Source organism: Hemiscyllium ocellatum, chromosome 23 (assembly GCF_020745735.1).
Source record: "Hemiscyllium ocellatum isolate sHemOce1 chromosome 23, sHemOce1.pat.X.cur, whole genome shotgun sequence".
NCBI lineage: Eukaryota > Metazoa > Chordata > Chondrichthyes > Orectolobiformes > Hemiscylliidae > Hemiscyllium > Hemiscyllium ocellatum.
The window spans coordinates 58,893,777-58,912,678 of NC_083423.1; the positions used below are offsets into that span (position 1 = coordinate 58,893,777).

Here is an 18,902-nt window from a genome sequence, read left to right on the forward strand (position 1 = left end):
TTACTTTCTATTCATCCATTAGATAAGGGTGTCACTGTCTAGGCCATTATTTATTACTCATCCTTAGTTGCCCAGAGAACAGTTAAGAGCATTACTGCAGTCACATGTAGTCCAGACCAGATAAGGACGGCAGTTTCTTTCATTGGTGAGCCAGGTGCGATTTTTTTTTCCCCCAATAATCAACAATAGTGTCATGGCCATCGCCGACACCTATTTCCAGATTTTTATTGAATTCAAACTCTACCAACTATTACGGTGGGATTCCAACCCAGAGCCTCAAGGCATTACCAGATTCGCTGGATTAATAGTCCAGTGATACCACCACTAGGCCACTACCTTCACCTCCCCCCTTCTTAAGTAGAGCTCCTGGAGGCAAGAAAGCTAAGAGATCAGCAATAGGTATTTTACCCATAAACAAATTATATTCCTATATAAAATGTATATAACCTATATAATTGACATATTGAATCAATAGGTGGTGGTTTGTGACCAGAGCAGATTTTTCTGTGTTGTAGACCTCATTGACTCTGAAGCATAAATGCTTCCAGTTCCTCTTTTGCTGCTTTGATATAGTCCTTAAATATCTCTCTGACCTTATCTTTTTTTTCTTTTTCCCTGTGTTTTATTTGGTCCATCGCAATTTGTCAGACTCTTGATCCCATCCATTGATGCTACTCAAGGTTTGTGCGAAGATTTGTAGCTCGGGTGCTCGTTGTTGTGGTTCTGTTCACCGAGCTGGAGGTTTTTGTTGCAAACGTTTCGTCCCCTGGCTAGGAGACATCATCAGTGCTCTGGAGCCTCCTGCGAAGCCGGGCTTCACAGGAGGCTCCAGAGCACTGATGATGTCTCCTAGCCAGGGGACGAAACGTTTGCAACAAAAACTTCCAGCTCGGCGAACAGAACCACAACATTGATGCTACTGTTTTACATAAATCCCCGATTTCCCCTGTTTTATATCCAAGCCTAATCCTACTCTGCTCCTGTTAAGACCATAAGAAATAGGAACAGGAGTACACAATTTGGCCTCCTTGCGCCTGCTTCACCATTCAGTAGGATCACGCTAATCCAACTCCCTCATGTCCACTTTCCCGTCCTTTCCCTGTAACCTGATTCCCCTACTGTCAAGAATTTATCTATCTCAGCCTTAAATGCACACAAGGAATTCCAAAGACACACAATCTTCTGAGAGAAGAAGTTGTTCCTCATCTCAGTTTATTTTTATGTTCCTTTATCCTGAGCCTATGCCCTCTGGTACTCGACTCTCCCATGAGGGGAAACGTTCTCTCAGCATTTACCCTGTCAAGCCCATTAAGAACCCGTGATGTTGTGTTGAGATCACCTCTCATTCTTGTAATGAGTAGAATCCCAATCTGTTTAATCTTTACTCATAAGACAAGCCCTCCATACCAAGAATCATTCTAGTGAACATTCTCTGAACTGCCTCCAATTAAATAATAGATTTCCGTAAATAAGGGAACCAAAACTGTTCACAGTATTCCACCTGTTCTTACAAGCACCTTGTACAGTTGCAGTGAGACTTCCCTACTCTTAAACTCCAATCCCTTTGAAATAAGAGCCAACATGCCATTAGCTTTCCTGAATACACATTGCACTTGTGTGCTAGCTTTGAGTTTTATGCACAAATACCTCCAAATCCCTCTTTGTCAATCTGCTTTCTGCAGTTAGTCTCTCTTTAAATAATATTCTATTCTTTGTTTTCCCTTCCAAAATGAACAATTTCACATTTTACCACATTTGCCAATGTTTTTCTCCCTTAGATTAATCTATCATTATATATTTTTAAACTGCTGGTAACCCTCTCACAACCCGTTTTTCCACCTTTTTTTGTCATCTGCAAATGTGATGACAGAACATTCACTTCCAAGTCATTAGTGCATATTGCACACCATAGTAGTCCCAGCATTGAGCCTTGTGGAAACCCCACTGGTCACAGATTCCAACCCGAAAAAGAACCCCTTTTCCCAATTGCTGCTTACTTCCCATTAGCCTATTCTATAATGATGTCAATATAATACCGTCAACACCATGGACTCCTATTCTATGGCCTGACTTTTTATAAGGTACCTTCTGGAGGTCAAAATACAACACATCTACTGGATCCACTCTATTGAAACTTCCTCAAAAAGCTCTAATAAATTAGTCAGACATGATTTCCCTTTCATGAAGCCCATGCTAACTTGTTTGATTAGATTATGATTTTCCAACTGTTCTGCCATGCCTTACTTAATAACTGGTTCCCATCAATTTCCAACAATGAATGTTAGGCTACTTGGCCTATAGTTACTTTTTTTTTTTTGCCTCGCTCCCATTTTAAATAGGGGTGTCACATGAGCAGTTTTCCAAACCTCTGATACTTATCCGGATTCCAAGGATTTTTGGAAAAATAACAACAATTTATCTCTGTAGCTACCTCTTTTAGCATCCGAGAATGCAAGTCATCAGGGCTATGGGATTTATCTGCTTTTAGCCTTATTAGCTTGTCTAATACTACTTCTAGTGATGGTGATGATACTTAATTCCTTCCCTGAATTGTTTAGTATCATTCGGATGTTCAAAGTATCTTCCAACATAAAGACAAATGCAAAATATCTGTTTAACTCCTTTGCCATTTCCTTGCTCCCCATAACTATTTCCCAAGATTCATTTTCTAAGAGGCCCTTGTTCACTTTGATCTCTCTCTTGCTTTTGATCTAAAGAAGCTCTTATTGTCAGTTTTTATATTCCTCATAACTTTGCCTTCAACATTTTTTTTCTTTTTTATTTTCTTTTTAATCCTCCATTGCTGGCTTCTGAATATATCCTAGTCTTCAGGCTCACACTGATTTTGGCCTCCTCAGATGTTTTCTCTTTCAACTTAATACTCTCCTAACTTCCTTAGCTATGATTGGTTTATCTGTCTCTTTAGAATCTTTGTTCCTTACTGAGAGTCAGGAACTACCTCCTGCAGGAGATGGTGTCATTCTGTCTGCACAATCTTATCTTATCCCACCATTTCCTCCCCTAGCAAGATGTGCCTGAGGAAACATTCCCCTCACTCTCATTCTCCAGTTGTGCTTTGTGATCTTCTACATGTTTGTCTGTGTAACACACACCACAAAGAATTGGGTTAGATTAGACTTAGATTAGACTTAGATTAGACTTACAGTGTGGAAACAGGCCCTTCGGCCCAACAAGTCCACACCGACCCGCCGAAGCGAAACCCACCCATACCCCTACATTACCCCTTACCTAACACTACGGGCAATTTAGCATGGCCAATTCACCTGACCCGCACATCTTTGGACTGTGGGAGGAAACCGGAGCACCCGGAGGAAACCCACGCAGACACGGGGAGAACGTGCAAACTCCACACAGTCAGTCGCCTGAGTCGGGAATTGAACCCGGGTCTTCAGGCGCTGTGAGGCAGCAGTGCTAACCACTGTGCCACCGTGCCGCCCACTTGTTGAATCAAATGTCTTGAAGTTTATCAACAACACCAAGTATTTCCATGTTTACAATATCACAGACCTACACACAGTCTGGGTTTTGTGCTTATTGATATTACGTATATATAGCTGATTGACACAACACTAACTCCACAACACCAAGAGCCATCCCAGAGTAACCTAGTATGGGAACCCCATTTTCCATGATTCTTTTACTGATTCCTCTTGGCCCTGCCAACCCCTGTGCTTCCAGACCCACCACAGAGCCCAGAATCCCTGCACACTCCCACTGATAGTCATCCTCCACACTGACTCCTAATTTCCACAATGACTGACTGTTGACCTCTACCAAACACCATTTCCCATGACCTGTCCTACCTGCCAATCTCCCTTCCCACCTATCCACTCCACCCTCCTCTCTGACCTATCATCTCCATCCCCACCCCCATTCACCTATTGTACTCTTTTTGCTACTTTCTCTCCACCCCCCCCCCCCCCCTCCAACCCCTCCGCTTATCTCTCCACCCTGGAGGCTCCCTGCCTCCATTCCTGATGAAGGGCTTTTGCCCGAAACGTCGATTTTCCTGTTTCTCGGATGCTGCCTGACATAGAACATATAGAACATAGAAAGATACAGCGCAGTACAGGCCCTTCGGCCCTCGATGTTGCGCCGACCGAATCCTACCTAACCTACACTAGCCCAATAACTTCCAAATGCCTATCCAATGCCCGCTTAAATGACCATAAAGAAGGAGAGTTCACCACTGCTACTGGCAGGGCATTCCATGAACTCACAACCCGCTGTGTAAAGAATCTACCCCTAACATCTGTCCTATACCTACCACCCCTTAATTTAAAGCTGTGTCCCCTAGTAATACCTGACTCCATTAGCGGTAAAAGGTTCTCAGTGTCGACCCTATCTAAACCCCTAATCATCTTATACACCTCTATCAAATCTCCCCTAAACCTTCTCTTCTCCAATGAGAACAGCCCCAAGTGCCTCAGCCTTTCCTCATAAGATTTTCCTACCATTCCAGGCAACATCCTGGTAAACCTCCTCTGCACTCGTTCCAATGCCTCCACATCCTTCCTATAGTATGGCGACCAAAACTGCACACAATACTCCAGATGAGGCCGCACCAGAGTCTTATACAGTTGCAACATGACCTCAGGACTCCGGAACTCAATTCCTCTACCAATAAAGCCCAGTACACCATATGCTTTCCTCACAGCACTATTTACCTGGGTGGCAACTTTCAGAGATCTGTGTACATGGACACCAAGATCCCTCTGCTCATCCACACTACCAAGTAGCCTACCATTAGCCCAGTAATCCATCTTCTTGTTACTCCTACCAAAGTGAATGACTTCGCACTTAGCTACATTGAATTCCATTTGCCACATTTCTGCCCAGCTCTGCAACTTATCTATATCCCGCTGTAACCTACCACTTCCTTCCTCACTATCCACAACTCCACCGACTTTTGTGTCATCCGCAAACTTGCTTACCCAGCTTTCAAGCCCTTCCTCTAGATCATTTATAAAGATAACAAAAAGCAATGGTCCCAAAACAGATCCTTGTGGTACACCGCTAGTAACTGTACTCCAAGATGAACATAGTCCATCAACTACTACCCTCTGTCTCCTTCCAGCCAGCCAATTCCTAATCCAAACCTCTAATGTATCCTCAATGCCATACCTCCGTAGTTTTAGCATTAGCCTACCATGGGGAACCTTATCGAACGCCTTACTAAAATCCATATACACAACATCTACTGCTTTACCCTCGTCCACTTCCTTAGTCACCTTCTCAAAGAACTCAATAAGGTTTGTGAGGCACGACCTGCCCTTCACAAAACCATGCTGGCTATCCTTGATCACGTTATTCCTATCCAGATGTTCATAAATCTTATCCCTTACCATTCTCTCTAAGACTTTTCCCACCACTGAAGTCAGACTCACTGGCCTATAGTTACTAGGGCTATCCCTACTCCCTTTCTTGAACAAGGGACCACATTCGCTATCCTCCAGTCCTCTGGTACTATTCCCGTTGACAATGACGACATACAAATCCAGGCCAATGGCTCTGCTATCTCCTCCCTAGCTTCCCATAGGATCCTAGGGTAAATGCCATCAGGCCCAGGAGACTTATCTATTTTCATCCTCTCCAATATTCCCAGAACCTCTTCCCTGCATATTTCCAGGCCATCCATTCTAATCATTTGTGACTCCATATTCACATCAGCAACAGTGTCCTGTTCCTGAGTGAATACTGATGAAAAGTATTGATTTAGTGTCTCTCCAATCTCCTCCGCCTCCACACACAACTTCCCACTACTATCCTTGACTGGACCGATATCTACCCTAGTCATCCTTTTATTCCTGACATACCTATAGAAAGCCTTTGGGTTTTCCCTAATCCTACCAGCTAAAGACTTTTCATGTCCCCTTCTCGCTTCTCTTAGCTCTCTCTTTAGATCCTTCCTGGCTACCTTATAACTCTCTATCGCCCCAACTGAACCTTCACGCCTCATCTTTACATATGCCGCCTTCTTCCCTTTCACAAGGGATTCCAATTCCTTACTAAACCACGGCTGCCTCACAAGGCCCTTTACACCATGCCTGACTGGTACATACTTATCGAGGACACGTAGTAGCTGCTCCTTGAACAATCCCCACATCTCATTAGTGTTCTTCTCTTGAAGCCTGTTTTTCCAATCCACACATCCTAAGTCATGCCTCACTGCATCATAATTTCCCTGCCCCCAGCTATAGCTCTTGCCCTGCAGTGCACACTTATCCCTCTCCATCACTAAAGTAAAAGTCACCGAGTTGTGGTCACTGTCCCCGAAGTGCTCACCTACCTCCAAGTCTAACACCTGGCCTGGTTCATTACCTAGAACCAAATCCAGTATAGCCTCACCTCTTGTTGGCCTGTCTACATATTGTGTCAGGAAACCCTCCTGCACACATTGGACAAACACCGACCCATCTAATGAACTCGAGCCAAAGCTCTCCCAGTCAATATCTGGGAAGTTAAAGTCCCCCATAACAACCACCCTGCTACCTTCACTCTTTTCCTGAATCATCCTCGCAATATTATCCTCTACTTCTCTAGGACTATTAGGAGGCCTGTAGAAAACACCTAACAGGGTGACCTCACCTTTCCTATTTCTAACCTCAGCCCAAACTACCTCAGATGGCAAGTCCTCTTCCATCGTCCATTCCACTGCTGTAATACTCTCATCTTTGACAAGTAATGCCACACCTCCCCCTTTTTTACCCCCATGTCTGATCCTACTAAAACATTTAAACCCTGGAACCTGCAACAGCCATTCTTGTCCCTGTTCTACCCACGTCTCTGTAATGGCCACAACATCGAAGTCCCAGGTACCAACCCACGCTGCAAGTTCACCTACCTTATTTCTTATACTTCTGGCATTGAAGTATACACACTTCAATCCACCCTTCTGTTTACAGGCACCCTCCTTCGAGATCGCTGCATTATTCATAACCTCCCTACACTCAGGGTCCTGTACCCTAAAGCTACAGTCCAGGTTCCCATGCCCCGGCGGAGTTAGTTTAAACCTGCTGTATTTTTCCAGCACCACTCTAATCTGCAGTCCTCACCTTTTGCCCCGTTTCTCATACCACCAACTAACCCCCACTCCTAACACTGACTATTCCTCCTTGACCACTCTCACCCCCACAACACTCCCTGCCCCAGTTGCCTGGATCACTTTGCTCAGTGAATAAAATGGTGGATTTTGGGTGTGATGATGAATTGTGCTGACATATTCTCACTCATGCATTGAAATATTGGTGACAACTCACCTCCTGCCCGTCATTTGGAAGAGTTTACACTGTTAAATGATTAATTGAAAAACTGAGTATATAAGAAGCATCTTACAGCAAGTCACATTGTAGCTATTAACATAATGGACAGAATGAATGTTTCAGAGCCACACCACACCCCATACCCAAATTTTAAAACTGTTATCTTTGTGTTCTCTTACAGGTAGCAACCCACTCCAGTGTGCTGTTTTTTGTCATTTCTAATTTGATTTACATTGATCCCATGTACCAATATTCCCTTGTCTGGTTTCTCAATCTCTACATGAACTCGATTGACAAAAGCATTCCCTCTAAAGTGCTCCATGAACGGATACACAATCTGAATGAGCACTTCACTTATAGGTAATTATTGGAGCTTGGCATTGGAGTTCTGTTTGTGGAGCCAGTGGAGAGATTGTGCTACATTGCAGTGAGAGGTTAGCACTGGATAGTATCAGTACCCGACCTGCAGGAATGGGAAGGCTGTCTTCAGTCTCTCTAGCCCTGGGTCAGGGAATAAGAAATTACCATCCAGATTCCTAGCTAGGATCCCCTTCCCTTGGATCCTTCCCCAACCAGGATCCTCTCCCAGCAAACGGTCTTCTCCCAACCTGGGATCCTCTCTCAGCCCAGGATTCTCTCCAATCTGTGATCCTCTCCCAGCTTGCAATACTCTCTAATCCTGGATTCTTTCCCATCCAGGATCCTCTCCCAGCCAAGGAACCTGCCACAGTCCAGGATCCTCGCCCAGCCCAGGAATCTCCCCCCCCCCCATCTGGGATCCTCTCCCAGTCTGGGATATTCTCCAGCCATGGCTGGTTGATAGGACAGGAGGTTTAAGTTTGGACAAGGGTAGAGTGGATCCAGTCTGCTGATTTAACATGGCAGCTGCTGGTTTAGAAATTACAATCAGGAATTTGATCAGGCTACAAGCTCCTTAGCAGAACCAGTTGAGTTACTGGAATTGTTCAGGGTAAAGCCCGCAATTTTAACACTTAGAGGAAGAGAGAATGGTCAGGTTGAGCGATTGGTGATTAAAAAAACACTATTTGCGAACTCCCAAACAGCTGCTTGACCATGTGCTGTGGGAAGGATTCTGGAGCAGCCCCACTACTGATGGGGTTAACCCTTAACTGCTCCTGAAATCAAACAAAGACGACCAACTTCTTCTGGGGGAGTTTGGAATGAGCATGACTGTCAGTTTTTATACTCCTTACAGTCCAAAAATGGGCTTTATAAAATTTAAAGATCCACCTAATGTAGCTGAGTAAGAACAGTCTATCTTTCCTTTTCCAGTATCTACCAGAATGTCTGCCGTTCTCTGTTTGAGCGAGACAAGATGCTGTTTTCATTCCTGCTGTGTATTGGCATTCAGAGGAGTCTGAATCTGGTGAATGATGATGAGTGGTGCTTTCTCCTGACGGGAGGGGTGGCACTAGAGATCCCATTTCCTAATCCTGCCCCCAGCTGGCTGAAGAACAAATCCTGGGGGGAAATTGTTCGCCTCTCTACACTTCCTGCCTTCGCTGATTTAAAGGACCACTTCTGCTCAAAGGTGAGTGTTAGAACATGTAAGTATACAGAGCCTGCCATGAATATAAAGCAACGTGAAGAAGAGTCACATCAAACTTGAAACACTAACTCTTGTTTCTCTCTCCTCAGATGCTGTCAGGCCTGCTGAGTTTCTCCAGCACATTTTATGTTTGGAATATGAGGGAGTTATTGTTTGGATTGAAAGGACTGTTCATACAAACAACTCCAGGGCTACATTGAAACCGAAAGAACTGCATATGCTGCAAATCAGAAACAAAAACCAGAGGTTTGCTTGAAAAGCTTAGCAGGTCTGGCAGCATCTGTGAAGAGAAATCAAAGTTAATGTTTAGAGTCTAGTGACTCTTCCTCAGAACTGATGGTAGCTAGGAAAATGTTGGTTTATATGCTGATGATAGGGTGGGGGGACAGGGTAAGGAATAAACAATTGGTGGGGATAGAGCCCAAGAAGAAAGGAGTTAATAATGATCTGGCTGGGAGGGTGAATAGCTGTTAATGGAGATTGTTAGTGGTTAACAATAGGTAATGACTGTGTGATAACAAGACTTGGTGTGTGTGATAGGGGGACAGGACATAGGGGAGTTCAGACCCTAAAATTATTGAACGCAATATTGAGTCCAGAGGGCTCTGAAGGGGTTAATGTTCTCCTATTCTACAAATGACTGTGTGAGACAAAGAGTTCTATTCCAGCTTTTGGGCAGAGCAGGTGGATCTGTAAAGCTCCTTAAGGTCATAGACATTCTGTCTGACGCAGTGCAGTTATATTTAATGCTAAAATGCAATTTATCTTCTTGGTATCTAAGAACAGTGTTTTTTTTCCCCTGTTGATATTCTACAGTGGTATATTATCTCCTAATTACAGTCAGTTCTTCTATAACATGATAGTTGCATTATTGTGCAGAAAAATCACACTTTGGAAACAGTGCTTAAGGTGTTAGCGCTGTGATCGCGTAACATTGGCTGTAATATGGTCACAACATGAACACTTAAAGCATTGTTTTCAAAGTGTGATTTTTTTTTCTTGCACAAGAACACAACTATCACGTTATCAAAGAACTGACTGTAATTAGTAGGAGATACACATTCATGCTGAAGCAACAGTGTCCCCAATTAATCGACCGCATTACAGCAAATTCACATTATACCAGAACAGTGACTACACTTCAGAACTAAGCCAGTATCTGGGACGTACTTTGGGAGATCCCGAGCCTGTGACTTTCCTCTCTAGGTGATGGCTGAGTTGTACAAAGTTAAAAATGACAGAACACCAGGTTATAGTCCAACAGGTTTAATTGGAAACACTAGCTTTCAGAGTGCTGCTCCTTCATCAGGTGGTTATGGAGGACACAATTGTAAGACACAGAATTTATAGCAAAAGTTTACAATGTGATGTAACTGAAATTATACATTGAAAAATACTTTGATTGTTAAGTCTCTCATCTGTTAGAATGACCATTCTTTGTAAATCACAAAACGTTTTTTAAAAAGTTACGTTCTCAGGTTAACTGAACTTTTGCTATACATTTTGTGTCTTACAATTGCGTACTCCACAACCACCTGATGAAGGAGCGCTCCGAAAGCTAGTGCTTCCAATTAAAACTGTTGGACTATAACCTGGTGTTGTGTGATTTTTAATTTTGTACACCCCAGTCCAACACCAGCATCTCCAAATCGTGGCTGAGTTGGGAGAGGTACCATAAAAATGCAGTCCATAGCAGCACCTGCTGGTCAGAGCTGGTCACCACATTGTTAGAGGAAGCTGTTAACATGCAGGATTTCCATTCAACACCCCCGGGATTTGTTTGGTATAGGCTTGGGTTGCTTTGCTTTTGGCTTATTCTAACTGGCAAGCAACATGTTAAGAGTAATGAATAGATATTGCTACCTATCACCAAAGTGAAGAATTATTAGTTCAGTTAGAATCTATAACATCAGCGTAATGTTAGCATTTTAAGCCTAAGTGTTCACTATAACAGTTTGAAGTTAAAATGTTTCATTAAAACAGAACAATAACGGTGCTTGGCGGCACGGTGGCACAGTGGTTAGCACTGCTGCCTCACAGCGCCTGTAGACCCGGGTTCAATTCCCGACTCAGGCGACTGACTGTGTGGAGTTTGCACGTTCTCCCCGTGTCTGCGTGGGTTTCCTCCGGGTGCTCCGGTTTCCTCCCACAGTCCAAAGATGTGCGGGTCAGGTAAATTGGCCAAGCTAAATTGCCCGTAGTGTTAGGTAAGGGATAAATGTAGGGGTATGGGTGGGTTGCGCTTCGGCGGGTCGGTGTGGACTTGTTGGGCCGAAGGGCCTGTTTCCACACTGTAAGTCTAATCTAATCTAAAACACTCAGTACAACAAAAAATGCAACAATACACCAGCGTTTTTATTGATGAAGACATAAAAGCTAGATAAATAAAATGGCTAATCCACAATTCAGTTATACAATAACTTGGCAAAAACTTTTCCTAAGCTGATGTGTTCAGCACTGAGTCACTAACCACTGAAAACCAACTTTATTGGTTGAGACATGTCGATCATCTGCTTGATACTGGACTCCAGCAGTAACTGCCCACCTTGTAACTCTGTCATGGCAGGAGACATTGGGAGCCAAAAATGTGCTGCTGGAAAAGTGCAGCAGGCGCATTCCTGAAGAAGGGCTCGTGCCCGAGGCGTCGATTCTCCTGCTCCTTGGATGCTGCCTGGCCTGCTGCGCTTTTCCAGCAGCGCATTTTCGGCTCTGGTCTCCAGCATCTGCGGTCCTCACTGTCTCCTAGGAGACTTTGGGAGTACGGTGAAAACAGTCAAAGGGAGGTCCTTAAGGTATCCCTAAAGATATGAAAACATGCCTACTCACTCACAAGTCCCTGGCTGAGTTCACCCAAAATAAAGAGGTGGTCATTTGGAAGGCAGCAGACATATCAAGAACACGTGAAGTCAAGGTAGATAGTGCAGACAAACCTCCCAACAACTCATCTTTCCAACTCTGAGCACTGCCAAACGTAGCAGAGTCTGCAGATTATGCAGTGAAGTCAATAGCTATCTCAGAATCCATCAAACCAGAGTGCAAGCAAGTTATCCTCATTCCCAAAGGATTGCCTAAAAGAAAAGCAAAGAGAATGTAACACACAACTGGTCCAATGTGGGGACAGCCTTCTTGTGACAATGTGCTGAAATACATATTTATACTGAATAATGACATAGAAATAACTTCATCCAGTTTTATAGTAAAAAGTGAGGTCTGCAGATGCTGGAGGTCAGAGCTGAAAATGTGTTGCTGGTTAAAGCACAGCAGGTTAGGCAGCATCCAAGGAACAGGAAATTCGACGTTTCGGGCCAGAGCCCTTCATCAGGAATGAGGAGAATGTGCCAGGCAGGCTAAGATAAAAGGTAGGGATGAGGGACTTGGGGGAGGGGCGATGGAGATGTGATAGGTGGAAGGAGGTCAAGGTGAGGGTGATAGGTTGGAGTGGGGTGGGGGCGGAGAGGTCAGGAAGAGGATTGCAGGTTAGGAGGGCGGTGCTGAGTTGAGGGAACCGACTGAGACAAGGTGGGGGGAGGGGAAATGAGGAAACTGGAGAAATCTGAGTTCATTCCTTGTGGTGGGAGGGTTCCCAGGCGGAAGATGAGGCGCTCTTCCTCCAACCGTCATGTTGTTATGCCATTCCACCGAGGTCAACACTTTAACTCTCCCTCCCACTCCACCGAAGACATGCAGGTCCTTGGACTCCTCCATCGGCAGAACATAACAACACGACGGCTGGAGGAGGAGCGCCTCATCTTCCGCCTGGGAACCCTCCCACCACAAGGAATGAACTCAGATTTCTCCAGTTTCCTCATTTCCCCTCCCCCCACCTTGTCTCAGTCGGTTCCCTCAACTCAGCACTGCCCTCCTAACCTGCAATCTTCTTCCTGACCTCTCCGCCCCCACCCCACTTCGGCCTATCACCCTCACCTTGACCTCCTTCCACCTATCACATCTCCATCGCCCCTCCCCCAAGTCCCTCCTCCCTACCTTTTATCTTAGCCTGCCTGGCACATTCTCCTCATTCCTGATGAAGGGCTCTGGCCCGAAACGTCGAATTTCCTGTTCCTTGGATGCTGCCTGACCTGCTGTGCTTTAACCAGCAACACATTTTCAGCCCATCCAGTTTTATACCCCAGTTGTACCTCCTCCTATCCTTCTATACTTCCTCATCTCAATCTACCATTACAACTTCATCACCATCCATCTCTTAGTCTCCCAAACATGAGACTAACATCCTTTAAATACATCTTTATTATTCATCCTGACCGCTTCCTGTGGTCCTGAGTTCCACATTCTCACCAGTCTGTGGGGAAAGCAATTCTTTTTGAATTCTCAAATGGATTGCTTACAGACTCTAGTGCTGTTCCCCGCACGTTGAAATGTTCTTCTGCATTCACTCCATCACAACCTTTCATCATTTTAGACTGCTTAGTAGGTCACCCGTCAGCCTTCTCTTTTCAAGACAGCAGAGTCCCAGCAGAGCGTGTGTAACCTCGCAGTTATAGAATCCTCCTTCTCAACCTTCTGTGCATCCATTTCTGGTTCCTTTCAAGTAAACAATTCCATGTCAGTAAATCAGTCCCACATTTGGTGAGCCTCCTGATGGGTTTCCAGCACAGAGTGAAGAAGAGCTGCTGGAAAAATTCGCCTACGCCCTGGAACGCTTGCTTTCTTGGTCTTGTGAGGGCTGTGTGTGGTCTGTATTATAAGGACTGTCACCCAGTTCCCTGCCCCATGCCCACATGTCTATGTCCGGGAGCTGATGACTCTCCATTCATTACGTTCAGTGGGTAATACACATACCCTCCACCAATATAGTGGAAGGGGTGGTTCATTTAAGACTCTGGTGGATCACTCAACCTGGAGACAGGGAAGGGGAGAGCAAATGGACCTGGGGAAATCGAATGCTCGTCATAACCTGAACTTTTCTAATTTAAACAGTATCCCAGTACCACACAGCACTGTATTTTATGACAATAAAGTTTTCACTGACAAGATAGTAACACATCTGGAAGTATAACTCTGGTTCCAATTTTTCTGTCAACACCACCCAATCACAATTCCCCATCTGCTAACCAATATCCAGAACCGTTTCCCAAGCAAGACACTGACATTTGCTGACTGGTAATACGAATGGGCTCTGAATCAGTGCTTGCTAACTGATCTATGTTTAATGTCCTCAGCTCCCTGAATGGAAGAAAATCTATGATTCCTCACAGCCTGAGAAAATGCCTTTACCCACCCCCTGGAACGTCAGTCTGAGCACTTTCCAGTCACTACTGTTGCTACGCTGTATCAGGCTGGACAAGGTTTGTACTCGTGAGTTTGTGTAGATTTGAGAAACTTATCACTTTCCCTGGTTTTACATTCACTGCTATCATTGTAGTCTAGCACTTATGTTGAATTAGACCACTGTGAAATGTTCATCTATCACATCTATACACAAGAATGTACTGGACAAGAATGGGAATGTGCTATTATTTATAAATGTTTAGATCAGAGTGGTGCTGCAAAAGCACAGCAGGTCAGGCAGCATCTGAGGAGCAGGAAAATCGATGTTTCTGGCAAAAGCCCTTCATCAAGAATGGCTTCCTGATGAAGGGCTTTTGCCCGAAACGTCGATTTTCCTGCTCCTCAGATGCTGTCTGACCTGCTGTGCTTTTCCAGCACCACTCTGATCTAAACTCTGGTTTCCAGCATCTGCAGTCCTCACTTTTGCCTACTCTATTATTTATATATGTCATGTATGTTCCATTTGTTTGTGGGATGAGGTCATCACCGGTGAGGCAACATTTATTGCCCATGCCAATTCTCTAATTATCCAGGAAAAGGTAGTGGTGAGCTGCTTTCTTGAACTGCTGCAGTCCACATGCTGAAGGTGGACTGCAGCATGTGGACTTAGTGGGTGGCACAGTGGTTAGCACTGCTGCCTCACAGCACCAGAGACCTGGGTTCAATTCCCAACTCAAGCGACTGACTGTGTGGAGTTTTCACATTCTCCCTGTGTCTGTGTGGGCACCCTCCGGGTGCTCCGGTTTCCTCCCACAGTCCAAAAATGTGCACTTTAGGTGAATTGGCCATGCTAAATTGCCCGTAGTGTTAGGTGAAGGGGTAAAGATAGGGGTATGGGTGGGTTGCGCTTTGGCAGGTCAGTGTGGTCTTGTTGGGCCGATGGGCCTGTTTCCACACTGTAAGTAATCTAATCTTTAAAAAAAGGTTAACCCACAACGCCCTCAGGTAGGGAATTGCAGGCTTTTGACCCAGCAACAGGGAAGGAATGGCGACATATTTCCAAGTCAGGATGTGAGCCGCTTGGAGGGGAGCTCGCAGGTGGTGGTGTTCCCATGTATCTGTTGCCCTGTCCTTTAAGTGGTAGTTGTGAGTTTGGAAGGTGCTGTTGAAGGAGAGTTAACAAGTTGCTGTAATGCCTCTTGTAGATAGGAAAACACAGCTGCTCCTGAGTTTGGGGGTGGATGGAGCGAATGTTTGTGGATGTGGTGTCAAGTGGGCTTTTTTGTCCTGGATGATGACAAACAATTTGAGTGTTGTTGAAGCTACACTCATTCAGCCAAATGGGGTGTATTCCATCACTCTCCTGTCTTGTTTCGTCTAGATGGTGGACAGGCTTTGGGGACAGAAGGTGAGTTATTTGGCATAGACATCTTATCATCTAACCTGTTCTTGCCGCCACAATATTTATATAACTACATCAGTTCAGTTTCTGATCAATGGTAACCCCCAGGATGTTGATAGTGGGAGATTCTGTGAGGGTGGTGCAATTGAATGTAAAGGGGTGATTGTCTCTTGTTAGAGATGTTAATTGTCTGGCATTTGAGTGGTGTGAATGTTACTTCCCATGTGTCAGCGCAAGCCTGGATATTGTCTAGGTCTTGCTGCATTTCAACATGGACTGCTTCCGCATCTGAGGAATCATGAATGGTGCTGAACATTGTGCAATCATCAGCGTACATCCCCCACTTCTGAACTTATGGAGGGAAGCTTATTGATGAAGCAGCTGAAGATGGTTGGGCCTAGGAGACTATCCTGAGGAATGTATGCAGGGATGTCCTGGGGCTGAGATGACACATTTCCAACAACCACAACCACCTTCCTTTGTTCCAACCACCAGAGGGTTTGCCCGCTGACACCCATTGATTCCAGTTTTGCTAGGGCTCCTTGATGCCACATTTGGTCGAATGCAGCCTTGATGTCAGGGGCTGTCACTCCCACCTCACCTCTGGAATTCGTCTGTTTTGTCCATATTCGAACGAAGGCTGTAATGAGGTAAGGAACTGAGTAGTTTTGGTAGACCCCAAACTGGGCATCACTGAGCAGGTTATTGGTGAGCAGGTGCTGCTCGACAGCACTGTTAATGATACCTTCCATCACTTTACTGATGATCGAGACAGTAACTGGCTGGGTTGGATTTTTGTGTATGGGACATACCTGGGCAATTTACCGCATTGTCACATTGATGTCAGTGTTGTAACTGTACAGGAACAGCTTGGCTTGGGGTGCAGCACGTTATAGAGCACAAATCTTCAGTACTATTGCCAGAATGTTGTCAGAGCCCACAGCCTTTGCAGTATCGCATTATACTTTATGGTAACAAAGCTTTAAACTAATTCAGCCCTGGGGTTCGGAACCGAATTTGTAGCTCAAGTATACGAGTGGATGAGAGTAGTGAAGTCAGAACTAAGATTTCAAGATTGCAAAAAAAGCACTGGCAGGCAAGAAGTTAGTTTGAAGTGTGTCTACTTCAATGCCAGGACCATCCAGAATAAGGTGGGTGTACATGCAGCATGGATTGGTACCTGGGATTTCGATATTGTGGCCATTCCAGAGACATGGATAGAGCAGGGACAGGAATGGTTATTGCAGGTTCCAGGATTTAGATGTTTCAGTAAGAACAGAGAAAATGTAAAAGAGGGGTTGATGTGGCACTGTTAGTCAAGGACAGTATTACAGTTGAGAAAGGACGTTTGAGGACTCCTCTACTGAGGTAGTATGGGCGGGGATTAGAAACAGGAAAAGAGAGGTCACACTGTTGGGACATTTCTAAAGGCCCTCAAATAGTTCCAGAGATGTGTAGGATAGCAAAGATGATCCTTGTTAGGAACAAGAGTAACAGGGTAGTTGTTATGGGGGACTTTAACTTTCCAAATATTGACTGGGAATACTTTAGTTCAAGTACTTTAGATGGGTCAGTTTTTGTCCAATGTGTACAAGAGAGTTTCCTGACACAGGCTAACAAGGGGCGAGGCCAAATTAGACTTGGTACTGGGTACTGGGTAATGAATCCAGCCAGGTATTAAATTTGGATGGTGAGCACAATTCAGTTATGTTTACTTTAGTGATGGAAATGGCTATCCGTTATATACTGCAGGACAAGAGTTATAACTAAGGGAAAGGTCATTGTGATGTGATTAGGTAAGATTAAGGATGCATAGTATCCTGCACGGCATGGGCACAATTGAAATGTGGAGCTTATTCAAGGGAGAGCTACTGCGTGTCCTTAAAAGTATGTACCTGTCAGGCAGGGAGGAAGTGGTCAAGCGCAGGAGCTGTGGTTTACTGAGGAAATTGAATGCAAGAGTAAAAACGCTATGTTGGAACTGTATAAAATGCTAACTAAGCCACAACTAGAGTTCTATGTGAAATTCTGGTGGCCATATTATAAGAAGGATGTGGTTTCCCTAGAGAGGGTGCAGAGAAGATTTATCAGGATGCTGCTTTAGCTGGAGGGTCTGAGCTATGAGGAAGGATTGGATAGGCTGGGTGTTATCCTTGGAGCAGCAAAGGTTGAGTTAGAATATGAAAGAGGTGTATAAAATCATGAGAGGCATTGATAGGGTGGATAGGATGGCACTGCTTTCCTCATTAGAGGGGTCAATAACAAGGGAGCATAGATTTAAGGGACGAGATAGACAGCTAGGAGAAAAGTGATTGAGACATATAGCATAGAAACAGGTCATCCAACCTATCATATCTATGCCAGCCTATAAACACCAAACTATACTAATCCCAATTAACCTGCGCTTGCTCCATAGCTTTCTATGTCTTGGTATTTTAAATGTTCATCCAAATGCTTTCTCTCTGATTCAAGGATACCTGCCTTGATCACTGTCAGGCAGTGTGTTCCAAAATTCTACCAATCTTTGGGTGAATATATTTTTTCTCAGATCCCCTCGAAACCACTTACTCCTCACCTTATACTTATTCCCTCTAGATTTAAATACATCTGCCATGGGGAAAATATCCTCAGACTCTACTCTGTATATGCATCTCATAATTTTGTACATAGAGAGAGCCATAGAGATATATAGTACAGAAACAGACCTATCGGTCCAACTTATCCATGCCAACTGGATATCCTAAACTAATCTAATCCCATTTGCCAGCATTTGGTTCATATCTCTCTAAACCCTTCCTATTCATGTACCCATCCAGATGCCTTTTAAATGTAATCATTCCAACCTCCACCACTTCTTCTGGCAGTACATTCCATACACGCAGTACCCTCTGCATGAAAACATTACTCCTTCGATCCCTTTTAAATCTTTCCCCTTTCATCTTAAATCTAAGCCTTCTAGTTTTGGATTCCCCATACCAGGAAAAAAAGGACCTTGTCTATTTATCCTATTCATGCCCCTCATAGGCCATTCTATCCTTCGAGCCTGCACCACCATTCAATATGACCATGGCTGATCATCCTTAATCAGTATCCTGTTCCTGCCTTATCTCCATAACCCTTGATTCCACTATCCTTGAGAGCTCTATCCAACTCTTTCTTAAATGAATCCAGAGACTGGGGCAGAGCATTCCACACAGCCACCACTCTCTGGGCGAAGAGGTTTCCCCTCATCTCTGACCTAAATGGTCTACCTCGTATTTTTAATCTGTTCTCTGGTTCTGCACTCACCTATCAGCGGAAACATGTTTCCTGCCTCCAGAGTGTCCAATCCTTTAATAATCTTATAAGTCTCAATCAGATCTCTTCTCAGTTTTCTAAACTCAAGGGTATACAAGTCCAGTCGCTCCAGTCTTTCAGT

General features: G+C 44.5%; 1 protein-coding gene across 2 annotated transcripts in view; it reads left to right on the forward strand.

Annotated features, from left to right (window-relative positions):
• LOC132826812 (dynein axonemal heavy chain 3-like) overlaps nucleotides 1–18,902 on the forward strand; it is a 323,241-nt gene that overhangs the window by 251,561 nt on the left and 52,778 nt on the right. For both annotated transcript variants that reach the window (XM_060843056.1, XM_060843057.1), the window contains 3 exons: nucleotides 7,465–7,643; nucleotides 8,577–8,835; nucleotides 14,034–14,159. In XM_060843056.1, coding sequence (XP_060699039.1) covers nucleotides 7,465–7,643; nucleotides 8,577–8,835; nucleotides 14,034–14,159 — 564 coding nt within the window. The remainder of the gene's footprint in view (nucleotides 1–7,464; nucleotides 7,644–8,576; nucleotides 8,836–14,033; nucleotides 14,160–18,902) is intronic.